General features: G+C 38.1%; 1 protein-coding gene across 2 annotated transcripts in view; it reads right to left on the bottom strand.

Moving 5' to 3' along the window:
- LOC121524691 (WD repeat-containing protein 7) overlaps positions 1 to 26,362 on the bottom strand; it is a 131,783-nt gene that overhangs the window by 69,143 nt on the left and 36,278 nt on the right. For both annotated transcript variants that reach the window (XR_005993164.1, XM_041810156.1), the window contains exons 19-21: positions 23,944 to 24,041; positions 9,981 to 10,099; positions 7,963 to 8,086 (exon numbers count right to left, since the gene is read on the bottom strand). Coding sequence is in view for 1 of the 2 variants with exons in the window: in XM_041810156.1 (XP_041666090.1) it covers positions 7,963 to 8,086; positions 9,981 to 10,099; positions 23,944 to 24,041 (341 nt within the window). In the remaining variant the exon portion in view is untranslated. The remainder of the gene's footprint in view (positions 1 to 7,962; positions 8,087 to 9,980; positions 10,100 to 23,943; positions 24,042 to 26,362) is intronic.

Here is a 26,362-nt window from a genome sequence, read left to right as displayed (position 1 = left end):
AGAATAAAACCATGAGCATAAATGTATTTACTCTGCCTTTTTTTAAGTTATTGGTGCCCAGGCCCCCCCTTGGATCCAACCCACAGCACATTTTTTGTCTGCATGACTACTGTGGAACAAACCATGTGGCGAAACATTTTTTGAAGTTTCCTCTACATTTGGTGGGTGGCTGGTTTGCTAGCAGAAAACAGGGAGAGCTGTTGTAGAGATACAAAATCACAGTCCCTTATAATCACCCTGAAATTCAGCACAATGCCATTACATCACACTTTCAGGGGTAAAGATGTTAGTTCCTGCTGAGCTGGGTTCAAGTGACACTGATTTCAAGCAGACAGTCTGCACCCTGACATGGCCGAGCTTAGTCAAGGATCAAATTTGCACTGTTTTTTGTTGCAAATCATTCTGTTACAATGTTCAAATTAATCTGTCTACAAATTCATGCTACACTGAACAAAAACTCAGCATTTGGCTGGCAGCGGATTTCCAATCCTTGAGAGAGGATATAGTTGCTAAGCAAAAACACCACCCAAAAACAGCTAGACCTAATGATGTAACTATCTGATGAGTCTAAATTCAGCTCTCAGTCCTTTTATGTTTACAAAAAAGCTGTTCTAACATCTATTGATTATTTAGAGACAAACTTCTGATGTTGCTTTGAATAAGTGGTTTGAATTAGAAAGCCTGTGCTGCAGCTCGATTTAGTGCTGAACAGTGGCAACTACTTGATGATAACTATTGTGTTTATCATAATAAACTGCCATGCCGATTTGGTTAATTCTGTGCTCCTTTAAATGACTCTTCATTCTTTTTTCCTTTTGGAACACATATTCTCACATAGACGCTGGTCCTGAAACTCTTCTGTCCTCGATGAGGGAGAGCGATTCAGAGTTGACGGAGAAAAAGAGGAGAGGGAGGTGGAGGAGGGGTGGATGACAGAGGGGAGGAGGAGGAGGCGTACTGCCCTGCTCCAAGGTCAAGCTTGTCATGTCAGCCATGACACATAGCTCCCAGCATGCCTTGTTAACCTTCCAGGATCTGGTGCTCCTCTCCTCTGTTCAGCCCTCTCTGGTTAAAACACTCACTCCATGTTCTTTGATTTCCAACCCGTGCTGCTCTCACTGCTTTAGATTCACTTTAATTTGGTATGTCTAACTTTTATTCTTCTGGAATTGTTTTAACTTTTCTTCATCTTCTGATATATTAAAACCTTTTAGTGTTTTTTATTACATTTATAAGATATAGAAAACTCCCCTTCATTTGCAGCATTTTAGTTGGTTTTGAATGTCTCCCGTTTTTAACAATTTATGTTTTTAATCTCAGATGTATATCATAATCAGAACCATTTTATCCTTATTTGAATTATAAATATGTATAAAATAGTAGAATATATAAGCGATAGAGGTGGTCACAGTTAATCAAAAATCTACCTACATCTATTTTTTAATTTACTGACAAAGAGCATAATTTAAATAGCAGTCAATCAATTTATTATACTAATAATTAACTCAAGTTGATGTAAACCGGTAGAGAGAAAAAAAAAAAAAAAAAAGAACTAGCATTTTTTGTCATCAGATCTTTGCAGTCATGTGATTCTGATGACGTGCAAATGTCTGTTGGGGGTCAGAAAGTGGGGACAGCCATAAGGAATGAATGGGAACAGGGGTAAGCTGGTATTTTATGGCTCTAATTTTTACATACATTGCATACGATCCCTACTCTTGATTAAAAAAAAAAAAAAAAGTGTTTTTTCCACAGGTTAATCAATTTACCTGGCACGGAGGCAATCAATATTGCAATTTACTCAGTCCTGCAGAACACCTAGAGACTAGCATCTTCTAACCAGATGAATGGAGGCTTGAGAATCCATGTACCGAGTTAAAAGCTACCTGAACACCTTTAACATACAACAAAAAAAAAATCTTTTTTCTCATAAAAACTATTTTTATTGAACGGTGATATACTTTCAACCCAAAAATGAACCGTGTCGGGTGAGTGACAGAGTAAAGATGTGTCATTCATGAACAAGCCTGCTCTACCAAACGGCTCTTTTATGTGAGCCACAGTAGCTAGCTCGCAGTTGAGTGCCAGTTTCCTTTCCTCCATCCTTTGTCATTATTTCATCCACATTTAAAAAGCAAAACCGTGACCAAATGGAGAGTTGTTCTGGAGCCAAACAACCAGCTCTACTAAGCTGAGCAAATGATGTGAATCTCATAAAAGAAATGAATTTCCCATCACAATGAGAGAGGCTGGATAGACATCAGCTTAGGAAACAAGGGTGATATCTGAGTTGATGTGCTAAACCATTGCAAAAATCTACTGAACCAAACCAGACTGCTTTATGGAAATGGACCATGCATAAACTTTGTGTGACACAGCTCGCCCAAGCTTTAGACAGAGGCTTATCATAGAAAAGATGTTAATGGAAACCAAATTTAAAGGAATTTAACGGTTCTTTAATCATTAAGGATGTTAATGTTTCTTAAAAACTTAATTTAACATGGGAAGCCAGCGTTTCAGTCTGATAAAGTATGTGGCGCATTTTCCACGTCGTCTTTGTTCATCCCTAGTTCTGATTCTACCCACACTCCTTCCCTATAATAAATGCAAAAAAGCCCAAAAATAAATCTTCAAAATAACCAGTCAAAAAAAATTTACTAACTAATGATTGACAGATAACGGGGCGCATACCCAGCTCCAGTAATACAACATATTTAGAAGAAAGTAGGCAGGAAAAGAGTGGAAAATAAATAATTTGGAGGGAGTAAAAGAAGTGATGAAAGGACAACAATAGACTCTAGAACAAAAATTTTAAAAAGGATGAAGGTGACAGAGGAAGTAGAAAAGAGACAAAAAATAAGATTAGGGAGGATGAGAGTTGACAGAGAGATGCTAAACACTCTGTGATTAAAGTTTGAAAAAAAAAAAAAAACTAAAGGAAAAGGAAGAAAAGAAAGAGGCAGACCTTAACAGCAGCAGGTTTATGAGTAAAAAACAACAGGATAGGATGGGGTGATCCAGGTAGATAATAAACTGACGACTGCTGAAAGAGCGAGAGGAAATGATGACTGCTGTTCAGTGATCAAAGACACAGCTGCTTTACACACACACACACACACCCACACACGCACGCACACGCACACACACCCACACGTACACACAGTTTGACCCCTAAAACAGTGTGTGCTCATGCGTGAGAGAGTGAACAATACTGGGGATTCTGTTTAATCAAGTGTGTGTGAATATGAGAGAGCCCCTCTTTCTCTGTTCAGCACCCCAGGTTGACTAACCCTCACTCTCCTCTCCTTTCTCAGCAGCAGTTTTGGACATCCTCAGGCTCATTTCAGCTCCCTTTACTCATTAAAATAGATTTCTACTTTTTAAATGTTAAAACGACTGATACGTTCCCTCTACTTTCAATCTTTAAGCCTATCCACTGACTTTAGCCACCGACCCCAACTTTATTCTTGTGATAAACACAAAAACATGCACACATATAAATGCTCTTATATCATTCTCACTCAGGCAATCTGTTGAGCTTTCTCTGAGCAGCTGTGATAGTGCTGTTAATAGTTTTGTCTCTCTTTCTCCTGCCTGTTTCTCCCCTTTGTGCTAAAGGCTTTTAAACACTTCTAGGAGAGCTGAAAGGCCATGGACGCTGCTTTATGTATGGTGTGTGTGTGGCCAGCCCCTCGCTGTGACACAGAGTGACATTTCCTCAGCACTAAAAGCTAATGGATAAATACAGGTGTCTTCCTTCAAACAGCAGCCACTCTACAGCTGGAGAGAGAGCGAAAGAGGACAACAAATTGCCTGTTTGATGAAGGTGTCAACAGCCTGAAATGAGTCCTCTCCCTCTTGAGCTGCAACCCAGACTGTTGTCTCCCCCTGTTCATACTTACAGTCATGGACGAAAGTATTGGCACCCTTGGAATTTTTCCAAAAAAAATACACCATTTCTCCCAGAAATTGTTGCAATTGCAAAAGTTTTTGGTATACACATGTTTATGGAGCAGTTTGCAAAAGAAGAGTTGTCCAGAATTCCAGTTGAGAGGTGTAAGAAGCTTGTTGATGGTTATAGGAAGCAATTGGTTTCAGTTATTTTTCCAAGGGTGAGTCACCAAATATTAAGCTGAGGGTGCCAACAATTTTGTCCAGCCCATTTTTGAGTTTTGTGTTAAATTATGTCAATTTTGGCTTTTTTCTTCTTTTTTGTGTTGTTCCAAAGGAAATACACATGTGTAAACCAAAAACATGTATAATTGCAACAATTTTTGGGAGAAATGGTGTATTTTCTGGAAAAATTCCAGGGGCGCAGATACTTTCGTCCATGACTGTATAGATACATAAGGTAATTCTATTTTATTTGTTTGTGTTATTGCTGCTTGTGTTCCCCTATTGGCATGACTAGAAGCTGCAATCAGCCCCTAAATTTGCTGAAGAGTGTTGAAAATATGTAGTTTTTCAACATGAAAATGTTTAATTTTCAGTTCGACCGCTTTGAATCCCTGTGTCTGTTTTGAAGAGAAGGATGTCTTCAAGTGAAAACTGTAATCCCATTTACAGGTGAACAAGCTTACCTGTCTGTCCTTTAATGGTGGAGCTACACACAATAGACGTATTCTAGTTAGCTGATCGTTTCCTCACAACAGCAGTAATAAACACAAACACAGAACCTGCCGTGTTTGATCAACATTATTTCAATCATTGATGTCAGTGTGTAATACTACCCCGTGGATGAGGTTGGAGCTGCACACCTTCCTGGCAATTGTCAGTGATGAGGAGGTGCTTTAAGGAGTTCAATCTGCTGGCGTAGTCTTACCATTCAGCTTACAACGCCACCCATCATATGAGGGTGTGCGTGTCTGTGACAACAAACTAATTTGGGGTATGAGGGCCAAGAAGTGATTTAAGCATAGAGAAATGCTATTAAATTCCCCTGTTTACAACTGTGCCAACCATTCAAATTTAAAAAAATCCTTGAGCTACTTTTGTGTCCTGAAATTAGTGACATATTCAGGAAAAAAACTTCAAAAAGCTCAAGAAGAAACAGCAGCAGACAAGTTTGGGCGAGTGGTGTAACACACTGCTTGTGTACGATCCGTTTTCAAAAAAAAAAAGTAAAATTTGGTTCTGCCATGCTTTAGCACGTTAAAAACCTGATCTCTCCCATGTTTCCTCAGCCAATTACTATGCTTACATGAATCACTTGTTGAATGAAATGCTTCATATGTACACGTTGTTCAGTATAAAATCCACCTGTTCTACTCATTCTGAAAGAAATTTCTTTCTGATTGAGAGGGGTGGTTTATGCCGATCGTTCAGACCAACATCAGTAAAAACACTTGATCTGACCTAATCTGACTCATGGAAGGACCAGACACAAACAAAGTGGGAGCAAAATAAAAACCGGTCTGTTGCTGAGACAATGTTTATACTTGAAGCTCTAAAAGATCTCAGAATTGTTCATCAGATATTATAAGGTACGGACATGAGAGAGTAGAACAATCCAATATTAGGAGTAGGAGTAGGAGTTGAAACAAACGAGCTAGTGCCAGGAGTTTAACTTCAAAAAAGGCGAGGAAGAATTTATTCTTCTACCGCAAATTTTCAGGTAGATTTGATCAGTGAGACGATGCTGCGCATGATCAGAGCAGTTTTAATTTTGATTAAATGTATAATGCATGGTCACACACATCTGAATCAGATCATATCTTTTAGCATACATGTGAATAGAGAAGTTTAAATCTCTGATTAGAAGAAATTCAGCTGCATTGTCAAAAAATGCTCATGTTACCACAGCTATTGTCAGCCCTGTTGCGCCCATTGTCAAGTGAGTCAAGTGGCTGCCCGTTTGAAAACAGCTTCTGAGAATAATGAACAGTGACATGTGAGTTTTTGACTTGATCTATTAAGTCCACACCCTGCTCATGCTGTAGCTTTAGCTTAGTTCTGTTTACAGTGGCATTGTTAAAAATAACAATGTAGAGGTTAAAACAACACATTACAATCAACTTTAGCCTTTGGGACAAATGTTTTTAGGGGAATTTCCTGAAGTTTATGTTGATGAAAATGAACCTAATCAAAATCAGCAAAGTGACAATTATGATGTTTTATCCACATTTACTGGAGACTTTATTGATCCAGCAAAAAAAGTGGATAAGCTTCATTCACTTTCTTAAAATCTGAAGCTCTAATACTATGATGCCATGTCACTTGGTCAAGTTAACTTCACTGTAAAAGTAGATCTGAACATGTGAAGGTAAAGAGGAAGGGCAGGGGAAATTAGGGACCAAAACACTAAATATCCCTCCAGTCAAATGTGAAACATCATGTTATGAAGGGAAAAAACTCAGTTTTGAGCTAAAAAGTGAAGAAATTACATATCTGTTTCGAGCATCAGGTTAAGGGGACTTCTCCAGAGGGTTCAGCACATTCCCTGACTTTCCTGTGATATTCCAGGATTTCCAGGACCAGCAGGAGTCATCTTACTGTCTGTTCCAGTCATGCTGTGCAGCACACGGATCAAATTCAATGACCCTTTAACCTCGCTCTATCTCTCCTCTCTCTCTCTCTCTCTCTCTCTCTCTCTCTCTCTCTCTGTCTCGGCTCCCTCCCCCTCTCCATCCTCCCTCGTCCCCTGAGGTCACTGGCCCATCACTCCGCCCCCTCCCTGCCTGCAGTACTGCTGTGGTAACACAACACTGACCGGTGCCGGTTTCCATGGCAACCGTTCCCTTGAGAAACCCCCAGCATCCTCAGCAACCACAGGGCAACTCCTGAGCACGCTCACTGACGCAGACACACGAGCGCAGCGTTTTTGAAGGCTGTTTCTAGTAAAAGAAAAAGGTGGAGATTCACCTTCCCATCAGCAGGAATAACTATAGACTCAGAGAGAGAGAGAGATGACGATGAAATGATACAAAAGACAGAGAGACAGGGAGAGTCAAGTCAAGAGGAAGAGACAGATGGATAAAAACAGGTCAGATCTGGTTTTGTGCAACCCCTTGTTGACAACTGTGCTAAAGTGACAACTGAATCACAATTTAGTGATTGGGATAAATCATATTTTACTCTATTCCCCCACAGATGGTTAGCTTCTTTACTGCATGCATTGAAAACAGTGGAAAACCAACACAAAAACAGCTGACAGCTGTCAAATAAGTTGTTTATCTATGATTTATCTAACAACACTCCAGAGCACTCTGGCCAACATTTTTGAGTGCTGATATGAATTAAATATCTATTAATTTCTATTTTTTCACTCATCACTCAAATGAACTAGGTAAGGAATGACAAAATAAATTAGAATTTAAATTTTGGTTTTACTGCAATAAATAATTAAATATGCAAAAATACATTACTAAATATGGTCAAGAATTAATCCAAACGTGAAGAGTTTGATCTTCATAAATGTAGCATATGTACATGCAAATTCTGATGAAAGCACCATCTCAACCAGTAATTTTATTAAATCAATGCCTCTGTAGAATATATTCAATATCTACTACTGGTGCAGAAAAAATAATTAGATCTTCCTCATTTGGAGTAGTATTATCCCCACTTTAGAACTACTGAAGGACTGGATATTCAATCAGGATATCAGGAACCTACTGGCTTTAAATGATTTTAACAACAGATATTTGAATATGAGTACTAACTATCATGCAGCTGTAGATATTTTCTTAACCACAACCTTTGAAAGTTTCTATTGGATTGTGCCGCTAGATAGAGGAGGAAATATTCACCTTAAAAATGTTATGATAATGAGTTTGATATCCAAGCGTTGGGTGGGAAATTTCTTGGCAAAGTTCTGTGTAGTTTTGACAACAGGAGGCATTTGTGTGGAACTTATATTTGCTAGTTATTTGAAAGCAGTTCCCCAGTGCAGTGGAATTTAGTATTCCAGCACTATCGAGTTAACCTCTCCACAGTTAGCCTTCATAAAAAACAGGTACTTACGGGAGCTGACAGTGTCCACATACTGAGGTAGGTAAGGAGCCCACATGTCGATGGTGTCCTTGCGTCCTGATACACCAATCCTCCTTAACTCAGCCAACAGGAGGGCTTGTGCTGCTTCGCGAACCTAAAGAGAAAGAGAGGGTAAAGTTATCTCTAACAGTTTTGATTACTATCTAGTCAAGGATAAAGGGTCTATAGATGAGCAGCCATGGTTAAGTTTTCATGATGTTTGCTTAAACTGAATTTACAGACACGAGCTAGTACCATGAGCCATGCATTTTTATCATATACATCACTCATTTCTAGAGATTCACCATACTGGTTTTTTGCAGACATACGATACGCCAATATTTCTGAACTCATTTTAGCCGATGCCAATATACACTGCCCTTTTATTAAGTTTATTTTGTGCAAAAAGAGGCTGAGTCAAGAGGAGCAGAGAGAGAAGCAAGAAAGTAGACAGTCTGGTAGTTGTTTTACATTAGCGGCTTCATTCAAAATATTCAGGGCTCACTATGGGCCTTTATGAAATTGTGGCGCCTGAGGCAACCACCTATACCAAATGGTACAGTTGTACATTTTGCTGAAATAAAAGAAAATTTCATGATTTATAATTCCAATATAGACTACTGTTATATCAGCTATAAATATTTGCAGAAATTCTCATATCTGCCCATACTGATATCCTGCCGATAATATTGTGTTTCCCTACTCATATTACTTTAAAAAAACTCAAGAGGGGTCTGGCTGTAGATCATATATCTCTGATGACCACTCTCACAGACCATTCATCGTAGACGCCCTATAGCTCAAAACAGAAAGACATACTAAATGTTTTGAAATAAAATATAATAAAACTTCAATTTAGGGTCAGTGTTAGGGTCAGGGTAAGCAAACTAAAGTTAAAAGTTAAAAACCTGACCTGCAAAACCTGCCTACATAACGTTTAATAAAGCCCAGTATACACTTTACTTAAAGGAAGAAAGCTACTCCTCCATGAAAACATTCAAACTCAGCAACCACAACTTATCTAGATCTATTGGCTGCAAAACTACATAACTATAACAGCTATGTAGCTAACATAGCTACATAAATTACATAGCTACGTAGCTTGTGAAGCTAAAGCTAAGCTAACAAAATGGCTACTTAAGCTACATATATGCTATCTATATAGCTTAGCTAGCTTCTAGCTATGTTTGTGAGCATTAGCTTAAACATAGCTAACTTAGCTTTACTGGCTAATGAATTAACGTTAATTATATAGCTAGCTATGTTAGTCACTGTGTGTTAACAGCCTGCTTACAGGAAGAAAGCTGTTCAACCATGACAAAACTCTAACACAGCAAGCGTAACTTACGTGACTCCATCTGATGAGTAAAATATGTTAATAACAGCTACATAGCTAACATAGCTATGTAGCTTATGTAGCTACGTTACTAACGTAGCTTAAGCTAAGCTCACAAAGCAGTTACATAACCTCCATATACATTATCTACATAGCTAACTTAGCTTTAGCTACATTTTCTAACATTAGCTGTGACCCAGCTGATTTAGTTACATTGGCTTATTATTGGCTTAATCTGGTAGGTAGCTATGTTAGCTTTATTGTTTTACTTTGAGGTTAAATCGAGCCACCATTCATGTAGCTACCTCTGAACAGGTCTATACATGATCTTATCCTGGGATAGACCTCTGACCTTTTTCTCTATTTTATTTATATAATGTTGCTTTGTCTGTAATGTGGTAATTTCATGAATGTTACTGTCAGACTTTGTTTATGAATAACGTTGAATACAAAAAAAAAAACTGAAAATACATTGTACCTGCAAATTAAGGCACTTTCATGTTGAGATATACGGCATCTCAGATGAACTTGTCTGTCTTTGAGAGTGGTCATCAGAGATGAATGGTCTGCAGTCAGACCCTCTTAATAACTCACAAACAGCTAAGTGGCTAGGTTTAAAGTAATCTTTTTGCAAGTGACCCTTTCTTCTTTCAGATTATTTCTAGGGTATTACCTCCAGACAGCGGTCCTGCCATCTCCTCGCCAACATCTCCAACAGAGGAGGTCTGAACTTGTCCAGGCCGAGGAGGTCAGGGAGCATCACACAGTGCATGGCAGCCAGCTGGCTCCAACCTGGACACATACACACATACGTACAAAAACACTGTCAAAAACACTACCAGTCTTAAAGGCATTCATGTGCTCATAAACATAACTCACTGCTGTCATATGAAAACATTTCTTTGAATTTTATGTATTGACAGTTCATTTTCAAAGAGTGTGGACAGAGCAAGCTGTATGTAGAGGATGCAGTTCTCTGCACTACTATCAGTCTTATCTTCTTTACACTAAAATAGTATCTCCAATCATACTGCAAGCACAAAGGTCATTGCACACTACAGTGTTTGGGATTCATCCTCTTTCTACCGTAAATGGACATAGACTATTTTACATGATTACTGACCAAAAGTGTTTGATAAACTACCTTTATAACTGCACAGAGCTATAAATTTATCCATGTGTTCACTGATTAACATACAGCCAACCAGAAGAAGGTCCAACAGAAACAAAGCTGATCAATGCTGTTTTGGTCATCTACTGTAGCAGAGGTGAATCTACTTTTGTAAATAACTCCATTCTTCCCTGGTGTTTTTATACTAGGATAGAGACAGCTGTCCCATTAAATAGTCAAATCGAGCTGTAAGCATAACTTGATTCATTTATGCATGTAAACAAGCAGACCTTTCAGACAGATGTTCAACTGACATTTTTCAAGCATAATGCCATCAAAAATCACATTTAAAAGATTTTTCCATGACCAATCCTCTTAAAGTTGTGTTGAAATTCAAAATTCTGTCTCTATTTTTGAGTGTCTTCCAAGGTGGAAAAGCTGTTTCCATATGACAACAGTGAGTTTCTCAGAATTCTTACACATTCTAATTAGCTGTATAAACTCTGAGCTTATACAATCTTCACAAACTAACGACAGTCAAATACAGGATGGGATTATTGTTGGGTTGTTGTTTGCAGTCTTGGTTAGAGCAAAGTTCTTATTTCTGCTAACCAGAGTCTGTTTGATGACTTTTAATAGGACAACAGATTTACAGCACTGTCAGAAAGCCTCATAACGATACCTTGGCATAATGAACTTAAAGGTGTTCTATCTTACTAAAACCTTGTGCTAGTGCTCTTATCTTCATCTGCATTATCCTGAGAGAAAAAGTAACATTCAAAATGTCTTGGTATCGCTTTAATCTGTCTGCATCATTCTGAACCCAAAACAAATACAGCATAATCATATTTTACACCAAACATGGGCGAGACAAAATACTTATTGAAATGTTTATTGGCTGATACTCAACATAAACCACGGTCCTAATTCACATATATTGGGTCAATATATGGTTTCCAGATGTATGTATGAAATGCACTTGAATGGACACTGAATTGCTTTAGAACTGGAAAGAAATTTCTCATAAATTTCTTTTCCAAGGGCACCATGTAAACTTACCTCTGCCGTTGGAATATACAGGGAAAACTCAAACCATTATTACAAACGTACTGCATTCAGGAAAAATCAAAAGTAGAGGTTGAAAGATTTATTGTCATCAAATTGTTCATTAGTGTTGACATATTTTAGTCAGAACAGCCCTTATTGTTTCAGTAATGACTACCAGCAATCAGTCAACCTCTAGCTGCAATATTCGCAACATTGTCTTGCAGAAACCTTCAGCGTTCTTGAAATTGTCTTGTAAACAACAGGAACACATGCTGAGGAAGAAGGGAAATCTAGACTGCTAAACTGAGCAGCCATGATACTGTTCAGATATCAAACACTTAAAGGCCTGTGTCTACAGCTGCTGCTTTTGGCGCCGTTTTTTCACTACGAAGCCAATGTAGTCCACCCAGTTTATGCAACCAGTGCTCTGAGTGGAAGCAACGCTCTAGGAGTCTGCTGTGCTTACATCACTCTCAGTTGAAAACAGTTCAACTTTTGGAACAGCAACAGGCAAGTCAGTGTCACTTCTCCCTCACTGGCCAATCAAAATAAAGAAAGGGGGGGATTACTGACAATGGTGGGAGAGACACAGGTCTGATGTGTCTTTTCAAGGGTAAGGATTCCAGGTCAATAGCTGCAACAAATAACGTAACGATAAACGCTAGTGAAAAGTCCCAGCTCTGGACACAGGCCATTATATTAAGAGCTATCTTTTTGGCAATCAGCCTTTCTTACCTTACCCTAAATCACATGCATGCTTTCAAGGGGCTAGACAATTACAGAACAATGCTTTGCTTTAAGCAAACTGGTGGGTAATGCTGCGTTCCATTAACCTCAGAAGTCAGATGTTGGAACCGAGTATGATGTCACACCTGAGTTGAATTTGTTCCTTTTGCTACGTCCTCGGTACCAGGGGTACTGGGGGTTGCTTCAACTTACCAGTCGGAATTATTGTCAAGACATCAACTTGGATTTTCCAAGTTACACAGACACCAACAATTACTACTACTATGCTTTGTGGCAACTTTTAATTCTGCTATCTCCATCTTCTAGTACCTAAGGTTGTTTACAACTGTTTCAACAGCATTTTCGTAACTGTGGTGAATATTAAGACATGCTGACCTTATTAGATTAATGTGTCTTTTATATTTATGCTGTACAAAGGAACACCCAAGAGTTATACATTTTAGAGAGACTCTAAGAAATAGATTACATGTAGGCTGCCATGTGTTTCATGTACAAAATTTTAACTCTTTCTTTCCAGAGTGTTGCTGTTATATCACTTCTATAAATTTATTGTACGAAACAAATTCAAATGATAATCATCATGCATCAATCAAACAACATCCAGGTTTCTGCAGGACAGTGTTTTGGCAAAGGAAACAAAACGAAAACTTTACATAATTGCGATGTTTTCAGTTTACAAAATCTAGATAATACTGTCTTTCCTGGGCAACAATGAGCCTCTGTGTGCATGCTTGCTGCCTCCATTTAGGTCAAAATTAACTTAAAAAATCCTTAACTTTTTTTCTGAAAGTTGGAAACTTAGAGTTACACGTTTTGGAAGGCACTTATTTTCACTTTAAAAGGCATGAAGCACATTCATTGTTTAGGTGAAGGGGGCAAAAAGACTCCATGGTTTAAAGATCCTGTCAAAAAATTAGTTTTGAATTTAAAAGAAAAAAATCATTAGGCTATTTGAGGGTCATCAAAATATTTCACTTTAAAATTACAAAGCTTAAGAAGTAGAAAGATTAAAACAGAAACAAAAAATCTGGTGACATTCCAGCTAGAAGAATCCTTTTATGTGTCAAATAGTTGAGCTGCAAGTGAAATATGGGCAAAGTTTCAGTTTTGGCTAAAAATAAGTTAGATTTTCTCGTAATTTGTCATTTAAACTGTTTTTTTTTCTTTTTAAATTGGATTGTTTCATTTTCCCCAGTGAGACACTCCCCATTCCATCAGGTGGTGTAGCAAGCATGCAAACAGTGAGCACAGAGAGACCAAAAAATCAGGACACATGAACACTGACAGACGGACAGGTAGACCAAGAGACTGAACAGAAACAGGGCAGGACTGCACGATACTGCTGACAACTGAAAAGAGACAAAAGACCAGAGCGTAAAGAAAAAGGTCAGTGCACTCTCAAACATTCAAACAGCACCAGAATCTGCTTGTAGGCAGATGATGCAACATTTTTTTTCCCTTGCACTTGATTTTGGCAAATTTGGATTTAAACCAAAACATTGTAAAATGCTAAAAAAGTTTCAACTACCTCTTAGAAAGTGTCTGTTATGACTGATGATGTCATTGTTAAAAGTCTTGCAGAATGGCTTAAGATATGCATTAGTACAAAACAAAACAATTGCGACCTTATCCGAGTATCAGTCACTAAGGGAAAATCAATTTATTCCTATATTCTGGATTTTACATTAAGTAGCACTACATGCCTCTGCAGGTTAAACCAGTGGACTGATAAGACTGGTATGATTGGTATGATTTTCAGGGTTTTCTTCTTCTCTGCTGTGGTTGCAGCATCCAGATGTTGGAGAAAAAGTTTGAGAGTGAACTGAACTCAGCTATGACGGACAGGCAGATAAAAAGACAGCACTGTAGACTGAACAAGGACAAAGACGCTGAAAAAACTGGATCTAGACACCTGAGATGAAAACCTAACACTGGCTGCAGAAAAACAAGACTGATGCAAGAAATGAGAAACGAGGCGACGAAAGCAGAGAAGAAGAAGACAAATTACTGATAGAGTGAAGAGAGGAGAGGAGAGGAATTGTAATGGCAAGAAAAGAGAGAGTGAAGCCAAGAGAGAAAGGAAAATAAGAATGGAGAGTGGAAAATAAAAAGTACAGATGGAAAGAAGAACTAAAAGGAATGAAGGTAGAAGAGAAAAACTAGAAAGCAGAAGATCTCTGCAAAATAATAAAGCAAGACTTTCCCTAAGTGGTGCCCATCAGTTCAGTCTGTACCTTCATTGACTGAGGGGATGTTATGAGAAGCAGGGCCGGGGCTTGGGGAGCCAGGGGCCCCCTGAGGAACACCCCCAGGGGCCCCCGGAGCCCCAGCAGTGGCAGCAGAAGTAAAAGTGCTGGTGTTGGCTGTGGCAGCAGCTTGTAAAGAAAGAGAAGGAGAGAAAGAGCCAAGAAGGAAAGAACAGGTTAGGAAGGCATTACATAGCAAACGGAGAAAGGAGACAGTCAGTCAGGAAGCAGGGAGGAAGATTTTTGTAAATACACGACATAAACATACAAATACAGAGGAAACCAAAATGAAACCAACACATGTATTTCCTTTAGACAAATAGATTTCATGTTGGGTTTACATCAGATCTGTTCAGGTTAAAGACAGATAAGGGTTAAGGTGAAGCAAACACAGTAGAGCTACTGTTAAAAATTGGAGAAGATCATGGTTATGGTTAGAGAACAGCAGAAAATTATTGCAGGTCTAGAGCAGGATGTCATCTGCAAAGAACAAAAATCCACCCATCCAAAATCCGTACCATTTTCTTCATAAGATTAGCAGTAAATGTCACCATCTACATATTTCGCAAGGTGCTGAAAGGTGTCCTTACAAGAATGGATACAAAACTTAATGTAAATATAAAGTATGCTGCACAAAGTACGAATCAAAGTAGATTCTTATAATAGTAAGTTATCAGTGATGGCATTTTACAGTAGTTTCACACTGAGTATTATTATTAGCAGGCTAATCTTCTCCCTTCCAGTATCGTCACATACAATGTGTGCTACATTGTGCTATTAAGTCTCCTTTGGGTCATATGTCACTAGAGCCGGGGCCATCAACTACATTTGTACAAGGGGCAGCTTTTTTCTTGACAGACATTGTGAGGGCCAGACTATCAAATAAGCAAAAATAAATAAGAATTTTGATCAAATATTATAAATATTGTAATAAATAATATTGTAATATTGTCATAAATATTGAATATTTAAATTTCCTTTGAAATGTTCCTGATGTTTAGCCTTTAGCAGTGAACCCAATCCTTATCACCTACAGTGCCTATAAAAGTATTCACTTGCTCGGATGTTTTACCCTTTGTATTAATCAATTATGGTCAGTATAATTTGGCTTAAAAAAGAAATTCCAAAAAAACCTCCTTCATGTCAAAGTGAAAACAGATTTCTAATCGTTGGCGGTGATTCAGTATGCAGGGTTGCTGGTTTTAATCCAAAGACTGGAATTATGTTTGACTGCTGCAGAGGTGCTGCTTTACTTCCTGGGAAAAATCCTGCTTTTCAAGGCCACTCTTGTATGCTCGACCAAAGACTTAATCTAAGCATGTAGGTATTAAGACAACTGTCTGAACTTAAAGATTCATGAAGAAGGGAGGAATACTTCCTTCCTATACAGAGATAAGAAACAAGATATAAAAGACACCTTCAAACACATAAAACCACCAACACATAAATCGGAATGTTAATCTTAACTTCAACCAAAAAAAAAAAAAAACACACAAAGCTGACTTAAAAGTATTTGAACAGGATGCAGAGGTTTCAGACTGTGGCACTAGCATTTTTTAAACCCATTCTATTAGATAAGCTGTAAATTCATCCATACAGGTAAAATATATTCTTCTTATTTGTCTTATGATAAAAAACAACTGCATGCTCCTTTATGCTAGGGCCACAATCCTGAACCATTTTATTCTGTGGAGATAAAGCCCATTAATTCCAGGTTTTAACATTTAACAATTAACAATCAAAGAAAGAAAGCCCAGATTTTCTCACAAAAGTCAAATCATGTCTTCGACATATATAACATAAAATAAAATTGATATTTCATCTTTGTAACATTCATTTATAGCTACATGCAAGTACTAACATAACTGTCTGAAAAACTATCACAGAGAAACATGTAGCACAGACATAACAGAGAAAACAGTTAGAGCAACATTACAACGGCTGGTGGTACAGAAAGAAAGAAAGAAAGAAAGAAAGAAAGAAAGAAAGAAAGAAAGAAAGAAAGATGTGTGGTGATACAAAATTTAGACTGAATTCAGAAAGTGAGAGAAATGTTGAAGTGTTTGTGAAATAGATCGGGCAGCAGGCTGAAGCCATGCAGTGAAGGACCTCATGACGATGGAGAGAGAAAGAGATAGAGAGAGAGAGAGGTGATGGCTGAGGGCAGTCAACAGCCATTTGTCAGCTTTTATGCAGAAAAAAGAATAACCAATGAGAACCTGCTGTATGAGGAGGTTAAATATTTTAAATCTCATATCATATAAGAAGAACTTTTTAAAAAGGGCTGTAACCTCTTATGAAGGTTTAGTTAAACATATATGCAGATGATACTTTAATTTCTACCTAAACCCCCAAAAATTTGGATCCCAAAACTTTTAAGCTGAAGAATAATTAAGTTAGAGTGTCCCTTTATGTAGAGGACATGAAAAAGACATTACAATACTATCTTTAATTTGCTTTAAATAAAAAAAAATACTGGCAAAACTAATAGGCTTTATAAATGAGAATCAGTGATTCCTTTTCTTTGGATGCTATTCTTCTGAAAACAATCCTCACTAAACATTTATTCAAGCTCAACATTTGAACCATGGAAACAAACAAAAAAACAGCAGAAACCTGGAAAAAAAAACATTGAAAATTGAACAGTCTGTTAGATTTCAACTGTTTTTACTTTTCCTTTTTTTAACTCATCTTTTTTTCTAAATGTACTAAAATTGGCAGCTGTATTTAAGTCATTTCTACAACTGTGGTAATACTCAGATAAGGTATACACTGAGATTTCAAGCCTGATTCTACCTGATTTTAAGGTGTTTTATGTGCAGTGAACAGGAGGATAGGAGGGCCATATCTGGAAATGTGGTGTTGTCAGTAGCAGCATAACACACTTCAGCAGAGGGGAGAAATAAAACCACAGATGTAGTTACAGAGAACTTAGCTTATAAAATATTTTTCTGTGATCTTACTCTCAGGCATGAGTTCAGCATGCCATCCTTGAGCTGTAGTAACAGAACTTGAGCAGGGCATTTAGACACACACTGGTAGCCTTTGCAAATCTGCGCATAATCTTTAAACTGCATCGGCATCACTAGTGTCTCTGACTATCTACTTTTGCATCCAGAGGCTGTTTGAAAACAGTTGGGAGTAGTTGGGGACGAGGGATAAGATGCCAGAGGGTCTCATCGCTCTGCTTCTATCACCACTGAAGCCATCTTTTCTTCTTCATGTGTCTTGCCGAGCTTCCTCTTCTTCACTGGTTGCTCCAATAGAAACTTGAGAAACAACTCTCAGTTCTCTGCCTTGATTTAACAAGTATAGTGGTAGCAAATTATAAATAAGCTTGGTTTATGAGTCATTAACGATACAGTTGGTCAGTTTACAATGCCATTCCACCGCAAGTTTTATACAATTACATTGTGTATGCCAAACCTCAAGTACATCATGTTTCAAGGGTTTCATTTTAGAGAAACTTTAAAAATAATCAACTTATAATCAACCAATGAAGAGAATCCAAAAATCCTGGTAGCAACAGAACAACATATCACATTTTGTGGGTGATACCCATATCTAACCTGAGGAATATGTTGCTGAATAAAAATGGCATTTTTGTAAGATTAAGTGTTTAACTTTTTGCTAATCCGTAAAATAATGCATGTAAATATTAAACAGACCTAAACACCCATAAAATTTAATTTTAAAGGCTGGCAACACAACAATAAAAAGTTATATTATGATCACCTTGAAGAGCTTCCTCTTGTTTTGGAGTTTCCAAGTGAGCAGGCCTGCCCACAGAATTGACTGGACCCCTGAAAAACCCAGAGGACGGGCCCTCCCCAGTCGGGATTTATTGATGATATCAATGCATATGTGTTGGATCTGTAGCGTTGGTCCTAGCATCCTAGCTAACTTATTTAAAGCTTAAAATAGTAGAAGCTATTGTCGGGTCCTGATGTTCAAACAATTTATTCATTGCCTCTTCTTAAGCCCTTTTCATCACTGTTATGCTTTTTTTTGCCATATTTGTTTCCATAGTAAACCAATTTTTGCTACTTTTAGTCATTTTTTGCTACTGATAACCACTGTTCACTATTTTTACCACCCATTTCAGCCACTTACAACCATTTTTTTCTACTTTGAACTCATTTTTGCCACTTTTAACTGCTTTTCACCCTTTTACCTTATTTCTTCCCCTCAATTTTACTTTCTAAACCTATATTTGCTGCTTTATCCCTTTTTAGCCACTCTTTATCTACTTCGCCATTTATTAACAGCAATTTTTGCCACTTTTTACCCATTTGTGCCACTCTTTCACCACATTTAACCACTTATTTCCAATTTCAGGCACTTTTAACCCATTTTTGCTAATTTCAGCTTTTATTCTGCAGTTATTTAATCATTTTCCCTTTAAGTTATTTCAGTTCCTTCTACTTTATTCTTTGGTATCCCGATGTTTGTGCACATCATGGCAGAGCTTTGAGGTCTGACATTACTTTCCCAATAGTTTAGTTCAATTTGCCCATCCTTCTTGTTAACATCACAAATTAAAAAGTAATTCTGTTTTAAGAAAATGGGTTTACATTCTGAAAATGTTGAAAATATTGTACTACAGCATAACTAAATAAAATTATTTGTGTTGCTTTGATATGAGTGGTTATTATTAAGGTCAAATGTAAAATGTGGTTATCACAACTTAAGTTTATAATGGACTATGGTTTTCCTGACCTCCATGGTTCTCCAATTTGGCTGGGCCCTAGAAAGCTCTCCCCTTTATCCCCCCTATGGGTAGCCTTGGTGCTGGGCAATTAAATGAGTTTGAATTTCAATCACAGTTTTGAGCCCCAACAATCATGTAAAGCAAAGAGTCATGATCAAGTAATTACTGTGCCACATGCTGTGTTACACTCATTTTGTCCAAAGGTTTTATCATGTTAGGTGAATGTTTTGGTTTTTGTTTATCCATTGTTACTGTATGTACTGTATGTCGTTATTCTACATATTCATTATTGTTCACTCATATATTTATCTATTGCTTGATTTTTTTTAAGTGTTATGAGTGTTTAAGTTCAAGAAAGACATGCAATGAAGGTGATGTAAAATCGAGGAGTAATGTTATTTAATAGTCATGATTTCAATAATAAAAATAATCAAGATATTGATTTTTGACATAATTAAGCAGTCCAACATGTTGGTATGAATTTTACTTACAAACAAAAAGGCCACATTAGATTAAGATAAAGTCAATTATTATATTATGTTAAGAATGATTCTAATCGATCAAGTCATGGGAGTGTTTCCATTGTTGAAATTTTTTTCTGCCTGATTTGAACATGTGACCTTATCAATACAAAAGTTTTACTGATTCTAGTTAGTTCTGTTAGTATGTGGATAAAAGTCAATAACAAAGAAAAATAAAAGCTGTTAAAATCGTTTCTCCATTACTGAGGACATGATCATAAAACAGTGACTAGGAGATGTTTTAGGGGTGTTAAATTGTGTGCAAACTGCTCTCTCTCTCTGTTAATCTCACTGTAAACGCTGCAGTATATTAGAGGGGCCTCCTCATTTATTTCCATGTGAAAAGAAGAGGGTGAGCAGGGTTAACTGCAGCCTCCTCCACAAAGCCTCAAACACACACCCACACGGGCAGGTTGGAGAAGCCGGCTGAGCAGAGGTCACGGCCGAGCGTTCCCCCTGAATGGCGGTGAATAGGCGTGTGGCGTGAATAAGTCCACACGCTTGTCACGCTTGGCCTCCATTAAGGCGTGACAAAAGCACTAAAACCCCGCCCACCCCTAACACCCGAGGGTGCCACCCATGGCATATGCCTATAAGTGTGTATTCTGTGATTTTTGGTGTGTGCGTTTGTAGATTTGGAGTGTGTTGTAGTGTGGTAGGTAGCGGCGTGTGCGTTTGTGTTAGGCAGATGGTGACGGCTGGTTAAAATGTCCCCTACAGTGAACTTGAGTGGGTTTCATTCTGCAAGGAAAGACCCAGAACTTCTACTTTATTCACCTTTACTGAATGGAGCATGCTCTCTGGGTTTCTCTACCTTTCTTTTGTTGTCTGTGTTTGGCCTTGTGGTTTTAGCGTTAGCTACGGAGTCTGTGCATGCCTCAAAATTACACAAAATGTCAGGCCTCCAGCAGCTACTCAGAGGCAAAATAGAGGTCGCAGCGTAAAATTTTGCCTCTATTCTTCTGGTAAAGTTGTTGCTGGCACAAATTAAACTACTCTTCTGCATTCATCCAACCATAAACCTGAAATTCAGACAGAATAAGTCCATCTTTTACAGTACATAACTTGTCCTACATTTACAGCCTTCATAACTGACATGAAAGCAGACATCTGCCTGTTTCCTGGGTAATCTGGACAATATTAAGCTGTTTTGATGTGTATTATTGTTTATCTTAATTTAGTGGAAACTTTGGTTACCTTGAGGGCCACATTATTTGTTTTTGTCAATACCAAAGGGCCATATTGTTTTCTTAACTCTCAATCTAACCACTGTGATAACTAATAATTCAATAAAAGGAGGAACAGGTTGCTTTCATGATCATTTATTATCCCAACATTTGTGTTTTAAACTCAAGTGAAATAGAAATAGCTAATTCAATGCGATAACAGAATTAAATCAATTTCAAGCTGCTTTTTCAATGCAGTCATCATCAAAGCTACTTGTTTTTCTAATATATTTTACCTGCATATTTATTCATGTTTTTTTCCAAGTGCATTTATTGATGCATATAAAAAAAAATGGACAGAAATAATCGCAGCCACTTACATCTCCTAATTTCTTCTAAATGACTAAAAATGAACCTGTAATTCAACATTTTAAGACATTTTTTTCATGTTTTCATGGTAAATGTTATGTTGTCTTAAGGTTTATAATTTATCAGTATTTGAAAATTACTTTGGGGCTGCACTGAGTGAGTTGGAGGGCTGCATGTGGCCCCCAAGCCTCCAGATGCCCATCACTGATTTAGGAAACCGCTGGGAACAATTAGCAGATATAATTAGCAGTGTTTTCTAAGAGCAAAAAAGATCCACAGCAAGTGATGTTTTAATCTATTACTGCTGTTTTTAAAAGAAGATTGAAGAGCCAAAACAATTAGGGTACAAAAATAATGGTTCATAGTATTATTTTTTAATGTATTATTTATTTATTTTAGGGGGAACACACGTAACAGACAGTCTAATATTTCAGCTTGTTGAGCCCAAGAAAAGCGGCTGTGACTGAAGTTTGTGTGTAACCCAACTTGACCATGACTGTGTAAATCTGTCCATTTGTAAACAAAGTGAGAGGGTAACTTTTTTCCCTAACATATATTTCATTAATTAAATCCTCCCACTCCTCCATTGTTGGAGAGTCAGAATACAGCTAGTGTCTTTGATGTCTAATTTCATTTGTTCGTTGTCTCCTATCTTGGATTATATCGGTATGTATGGCTGGTCATTGTAAGCAAATTTTATCAACTGTGCTGTTGTCAGTCTTGGCCAGGACATGTTTGAAAAAGACATTTGGAATGAGACAAAAGGATGGATAGACATCAATTAGAAAAAATATGTTTAAGATGTCACTCATGACAGATTTTTCTTTCCCATTTCTTTTACAGGTGTTTATAACGTGGTACTACAGTCAAAAACGTGACTGTAGTGCATTTGGAAGTTGTTCGCTAAGTGCCATTGAAAAACAGAAAAAGAAGAAAGCCTCCTCTGAGTTTCAGGTGGTGTTATGGACTGTGACGATGCAAAAAGACGTAGGTACTCTCTGATCAAACCAATCTATTCTAATCAACATTGTTTAGTAAAAAAAAATCTATCCAACATCAAGTTCACTGTCTCCAGGAAAACCTAAACTTTAATTCTCTTTATATGGGATTGGTCAAGATTTATGAGTTTTCAGGCTGCTTGTTTGTAGCCACGTGATCCTGATGATGCACACAAGTTGGAGTACAAAGTGGAAACCCTGGTTGGGAATAGTTGGGAATAAAGAAGCATGCTGAAGCTCAAGATGGACCTGCACACAGCTGGTAACATCTACAGTGGACAGGATCCGTGCACTTTAAGAAAGGATTTTCCTAACAGGTAGACCAATTTTCCTGGCTTCGCCCCACAGCCTTCCCAATATGCAGCTAGCAAATTAATGGTGTAGGCGAGCTTTGAGGCTTACAATCATTTCATGTGTGTCTGGGTCAAGGACCTCTTAATGAAGTACTGAAAGACTACTGTCTTGTTTTTGCCCAGGTGAGCAAATTCCACTCTAGTGAGTGATACCATAAGTTTCCACAGATACTACAACTTTGGTCTATATTTCTCGAGATTTTAGTCAGATATATAAAGTCAAGTAGTGAAATGATGGCAGCCTCACACAAGCATAGTCTGACTCCACTTCTAGACTTTAGGCAGAAGAGTTTAGGCTGAGCTTTCTAGATTTTTTGCCTTGATGTGTCACTAGTTTTGGGATTAAAAGGATCTCTTTTTGGGTTTTTTTCCTGATTTGACAAGTTGGCACCGCTGTTACCAGCAGAAAATGGCGGCATTTTGATAGCGCTACCCGTCTGGAGCTCTGTCAGATATAAAGTCGTCTGCAAACAATCTATTGGCAAAAAAAGATCATGTTTGAAGGGTGCTTGAATGTCAGTAGGACTTACTATGTTTTGGATTTAACATATAGTTACATAATGGAAAAAAGCCTCAAAATGCCTCAGTGATTGTTATTCAAATTGGACAAGTTAGCTGTTGCAAGTTAGTTTACATTTTGTATATTGTCTGTGAGCTAGAAACTTCAAATTTCCCAAGGAATAATTAAGTACTGTTAGATCACCCACTGCTATAATGAATCCAAGGTTACTTTAGATTAAAAAATTGTTGTCATTGTTAACACAAACCAAAATTAACGGTTGGAGGAAGTAAATGATGAAAGATGTAAATAGGTGTCTCTGATGTCAGAGTAGCAAACTTTACAAAGCATCTGTTCATCAGCACAGTATTGCATTTTCTATTCGTTCCTAAGAGATACATGTTACAATTCACCCACTGTAGCAGCCCTATCCCCATCCAGCTGATTTTCTTTCTTGTTGATTCAATATTTCCAGATCAAATCTCTTGACTTGTGGCCAAAACTGGAGCTGTTGCAGCAAATCTGTATCAGTCTGTACCCCATTTAGCTAGGCATGACCTCTATAACCTCCCATGTTAGGGTTAAAATGCTTCCCCAAGTATAAATATGCGTCTTTGTTACCCTAACTGGAGGTTTTCAAACCCCTCTGCCCTCGTGTCAAAAACAGCAGAACCTCCGTTAAAGACCTGCTGACCGAGGAAACAGCAGCAGCTTCCTCCTGTGATATTCCTGTTTTTTTCTATTACTCTTTGTGGGTTCTATCGCCGGTGGGCTGCATTATCAAACCCCCGCCCCCTCCCCCCTTAACGCCCTCCCCGCAGGGATCCCGGGGGTGTGTGAAGCGAGCGCCCCCTCCTTTTGTAGTTACCTTGTTTGATCTGGGCCTGTAGCGCCGGGTTGGAGGGCTGAGGGGGGGCCGCCTGCGCCCTGCGAGGAGTCTCTGGGGTTCCTCCTGGTCTGGGAGGCCTGGAGGAGGATCACAAAGAGGAGGCATGAAATATTAAAAGGAGCAGGGAGGAGAGAGAGGGGCCAACACACAAAAACCTCAAATACAAAGAAACACATACACAGAAAAACATAGACATCCATAAAACCACAAGTTCAGCTCAACCCGATTTTTCTACTTCTGTTTCTAGAAACCTACTGCTTACATTTCAGAGTATCTATGTGTGTGGGAGAGAGAGAGAGAGAGACTGTGTCTTGTCAGGCTCCAGCCTATTGAATTTTGGGTGGAGGACACGATCCTGGGTCTGAACAGGAACAGACTGGAGGCGTCGAACTCCCAGAGACACAAACACGTCTAATACAACAATCAATACAGTGATCTGTAACCGTTGCCAGGCAACAAATTGCGGCCAGTGAATTCTACATTTGGTAATTAAGAATACCAAAAATCTGCTGTGAGGAATTTTTCAAAACAGGTGGTAAAACTTGTCTTTGATTTGATTGAGATTGGTGTTAAATAAGGATCCTACTCTCTCCATTATCCAGCTTCTGCCTCTAGTTACTGTCCTGTCTTCAATAAAAGCACACAAGGCCAAAAACCAGTCTTTAAAAGAAGGAAGAAATACTAAAATTGTGCTGGTCCATTGTGGATTGCATGAAATAACTAAACAGTGTTCAGCCCTTCAAAGTGCCAACTCAGGAAGTAGAAACTTAATTTTGACCATGAACTCTCAGTATGAAGCATGTAGAGCCACTGTGAATGATTATCAGAGCACCTGCAGGCTCCCCTCACACTCAACAGACCCCCACACCTGCCTCATTCACAGCACTCATGAACAATGGTGGTTCCTAGAACAACTCTTATGGGGAATATTCTAGATACTGAAAACACAAGTGGAGCTTTGGGTGCGAGACTGCGCGGCTATAAGGAAAAATAAATAACACCATACAATTTTTTAGCAAACACCTTTAAAATAAAGGAAAAGGCATTAATCTACTCCTCAGATTATTTATAAACATCATGCTTGATTTCAGACTTCATCATACTGAATTAAATCAGGGAACGGTTTTCAGTTCAGCTCATGATGTTATCAGAGAGCTGCTTGTGTATCTGCATGTGTATACACACCTAACACTGAGTTACTGGCTGTTATCTAAATAAGATCTAAATCCATCTATTTTAGTTTAGTTTCCATTTAAACAAAAAATATCTCAATAAATTCTTCATTTGGTGTTTCAACGTGCTCCAGGTACGTTTTTGCACTACAGATTACAATGGATAACAGCTACAAAATCCATTTTAACCATTAGAAACTCGTATTGAATTGGATGAAATTGTGGAGCACAGTTACAGGTTCACTGAAGAATGAAAATCCAGCCGTAAGGACATGTGAAGGTTGAAGGTATTCAAAAGTGTCCTTCTATATATCTTCGCTCATCTCAAATCTGAAAATGTGCTTACTGTATGGTCTGCAAAAAAACAGTGCCTATATAGTATTCACCCAAGCCTTTAAAATGTTTCACCCTTTTATTGATTGTATAAATCACCCATGGTCAATATAATTTGGCTGTTCTACCCCCATCAAATTACCAAAAAAAACCCCTCTTATTGTCAAAGTGAAAACAGATTTCTACAAAATTATGTCATTTAAATACAACTATGTAATGTAAAATAAGTGATCATATTAATATTCACCCCCTTCAGAGTGACGGACCTAATCCAACAGAGTCCCAGTCAATTGGTGCTAGTAGTCTCACAATTAGTAAAATAGGGATCACCTGAGTCCAGTGAATGTGTCTCAAGTGATTGTAGTATAAAGACACCTAAGTCTGGAAGGTCCAGTCATTCGTTAATCAGTAATCCTGGCTACCATTACACCATCAAGACAAAAGAACACTCCAAGCCACTCAAAGAACAGGTTATTGAAAAGTATAAGTCAGGGGATGAATACAAAAAAATTCCAAGGCACTGAACATTCCCCAGAGTTCAGCTTAATCTATAATAAAGAAATGTAAGGAATATGGCATGTGTAAATCTGCCTGGATCAGACTGTCCTCACAAACTGACCGTGCAAGAAGGAGACCAGTGAGAGAGGCTACCAAGACACCTATGACTACGCTGAAGGAGTTACAAGCTTCAGCAGCTGAGATGGGGGAGACCCCGCATACAACAACTGTTGCCCAGGTTCTTCACAGGTAAAGCTTTATGGGGGAGTGGCAAAGAGAAACCACTGTTGAGGAAAACTCAAATTATATCAACTACAGTTTAGCAAAAGTTGCATGTTGGAGACTCCATGGTCCAGAGGAAGCAAGTTCTTACATCTGATGCGACCAAAAAGGTG

This window comes from Cheilinus undulatus, linkage group 17 (genome assembly GCF_018320785.1).
Source record: "Cheilinus undulatus linkage group 17, ASM1832078v1, whole genome shotgun sequence".
NCBI lineage: Eukaryota > Metazoa > Chordata > Actinopteri > Labriformes > Labridae > Cheilinus > Cheilinus undulatus.
This window is presented reverse-complemented; position numbering and strand designations above follow the sequence as displayed.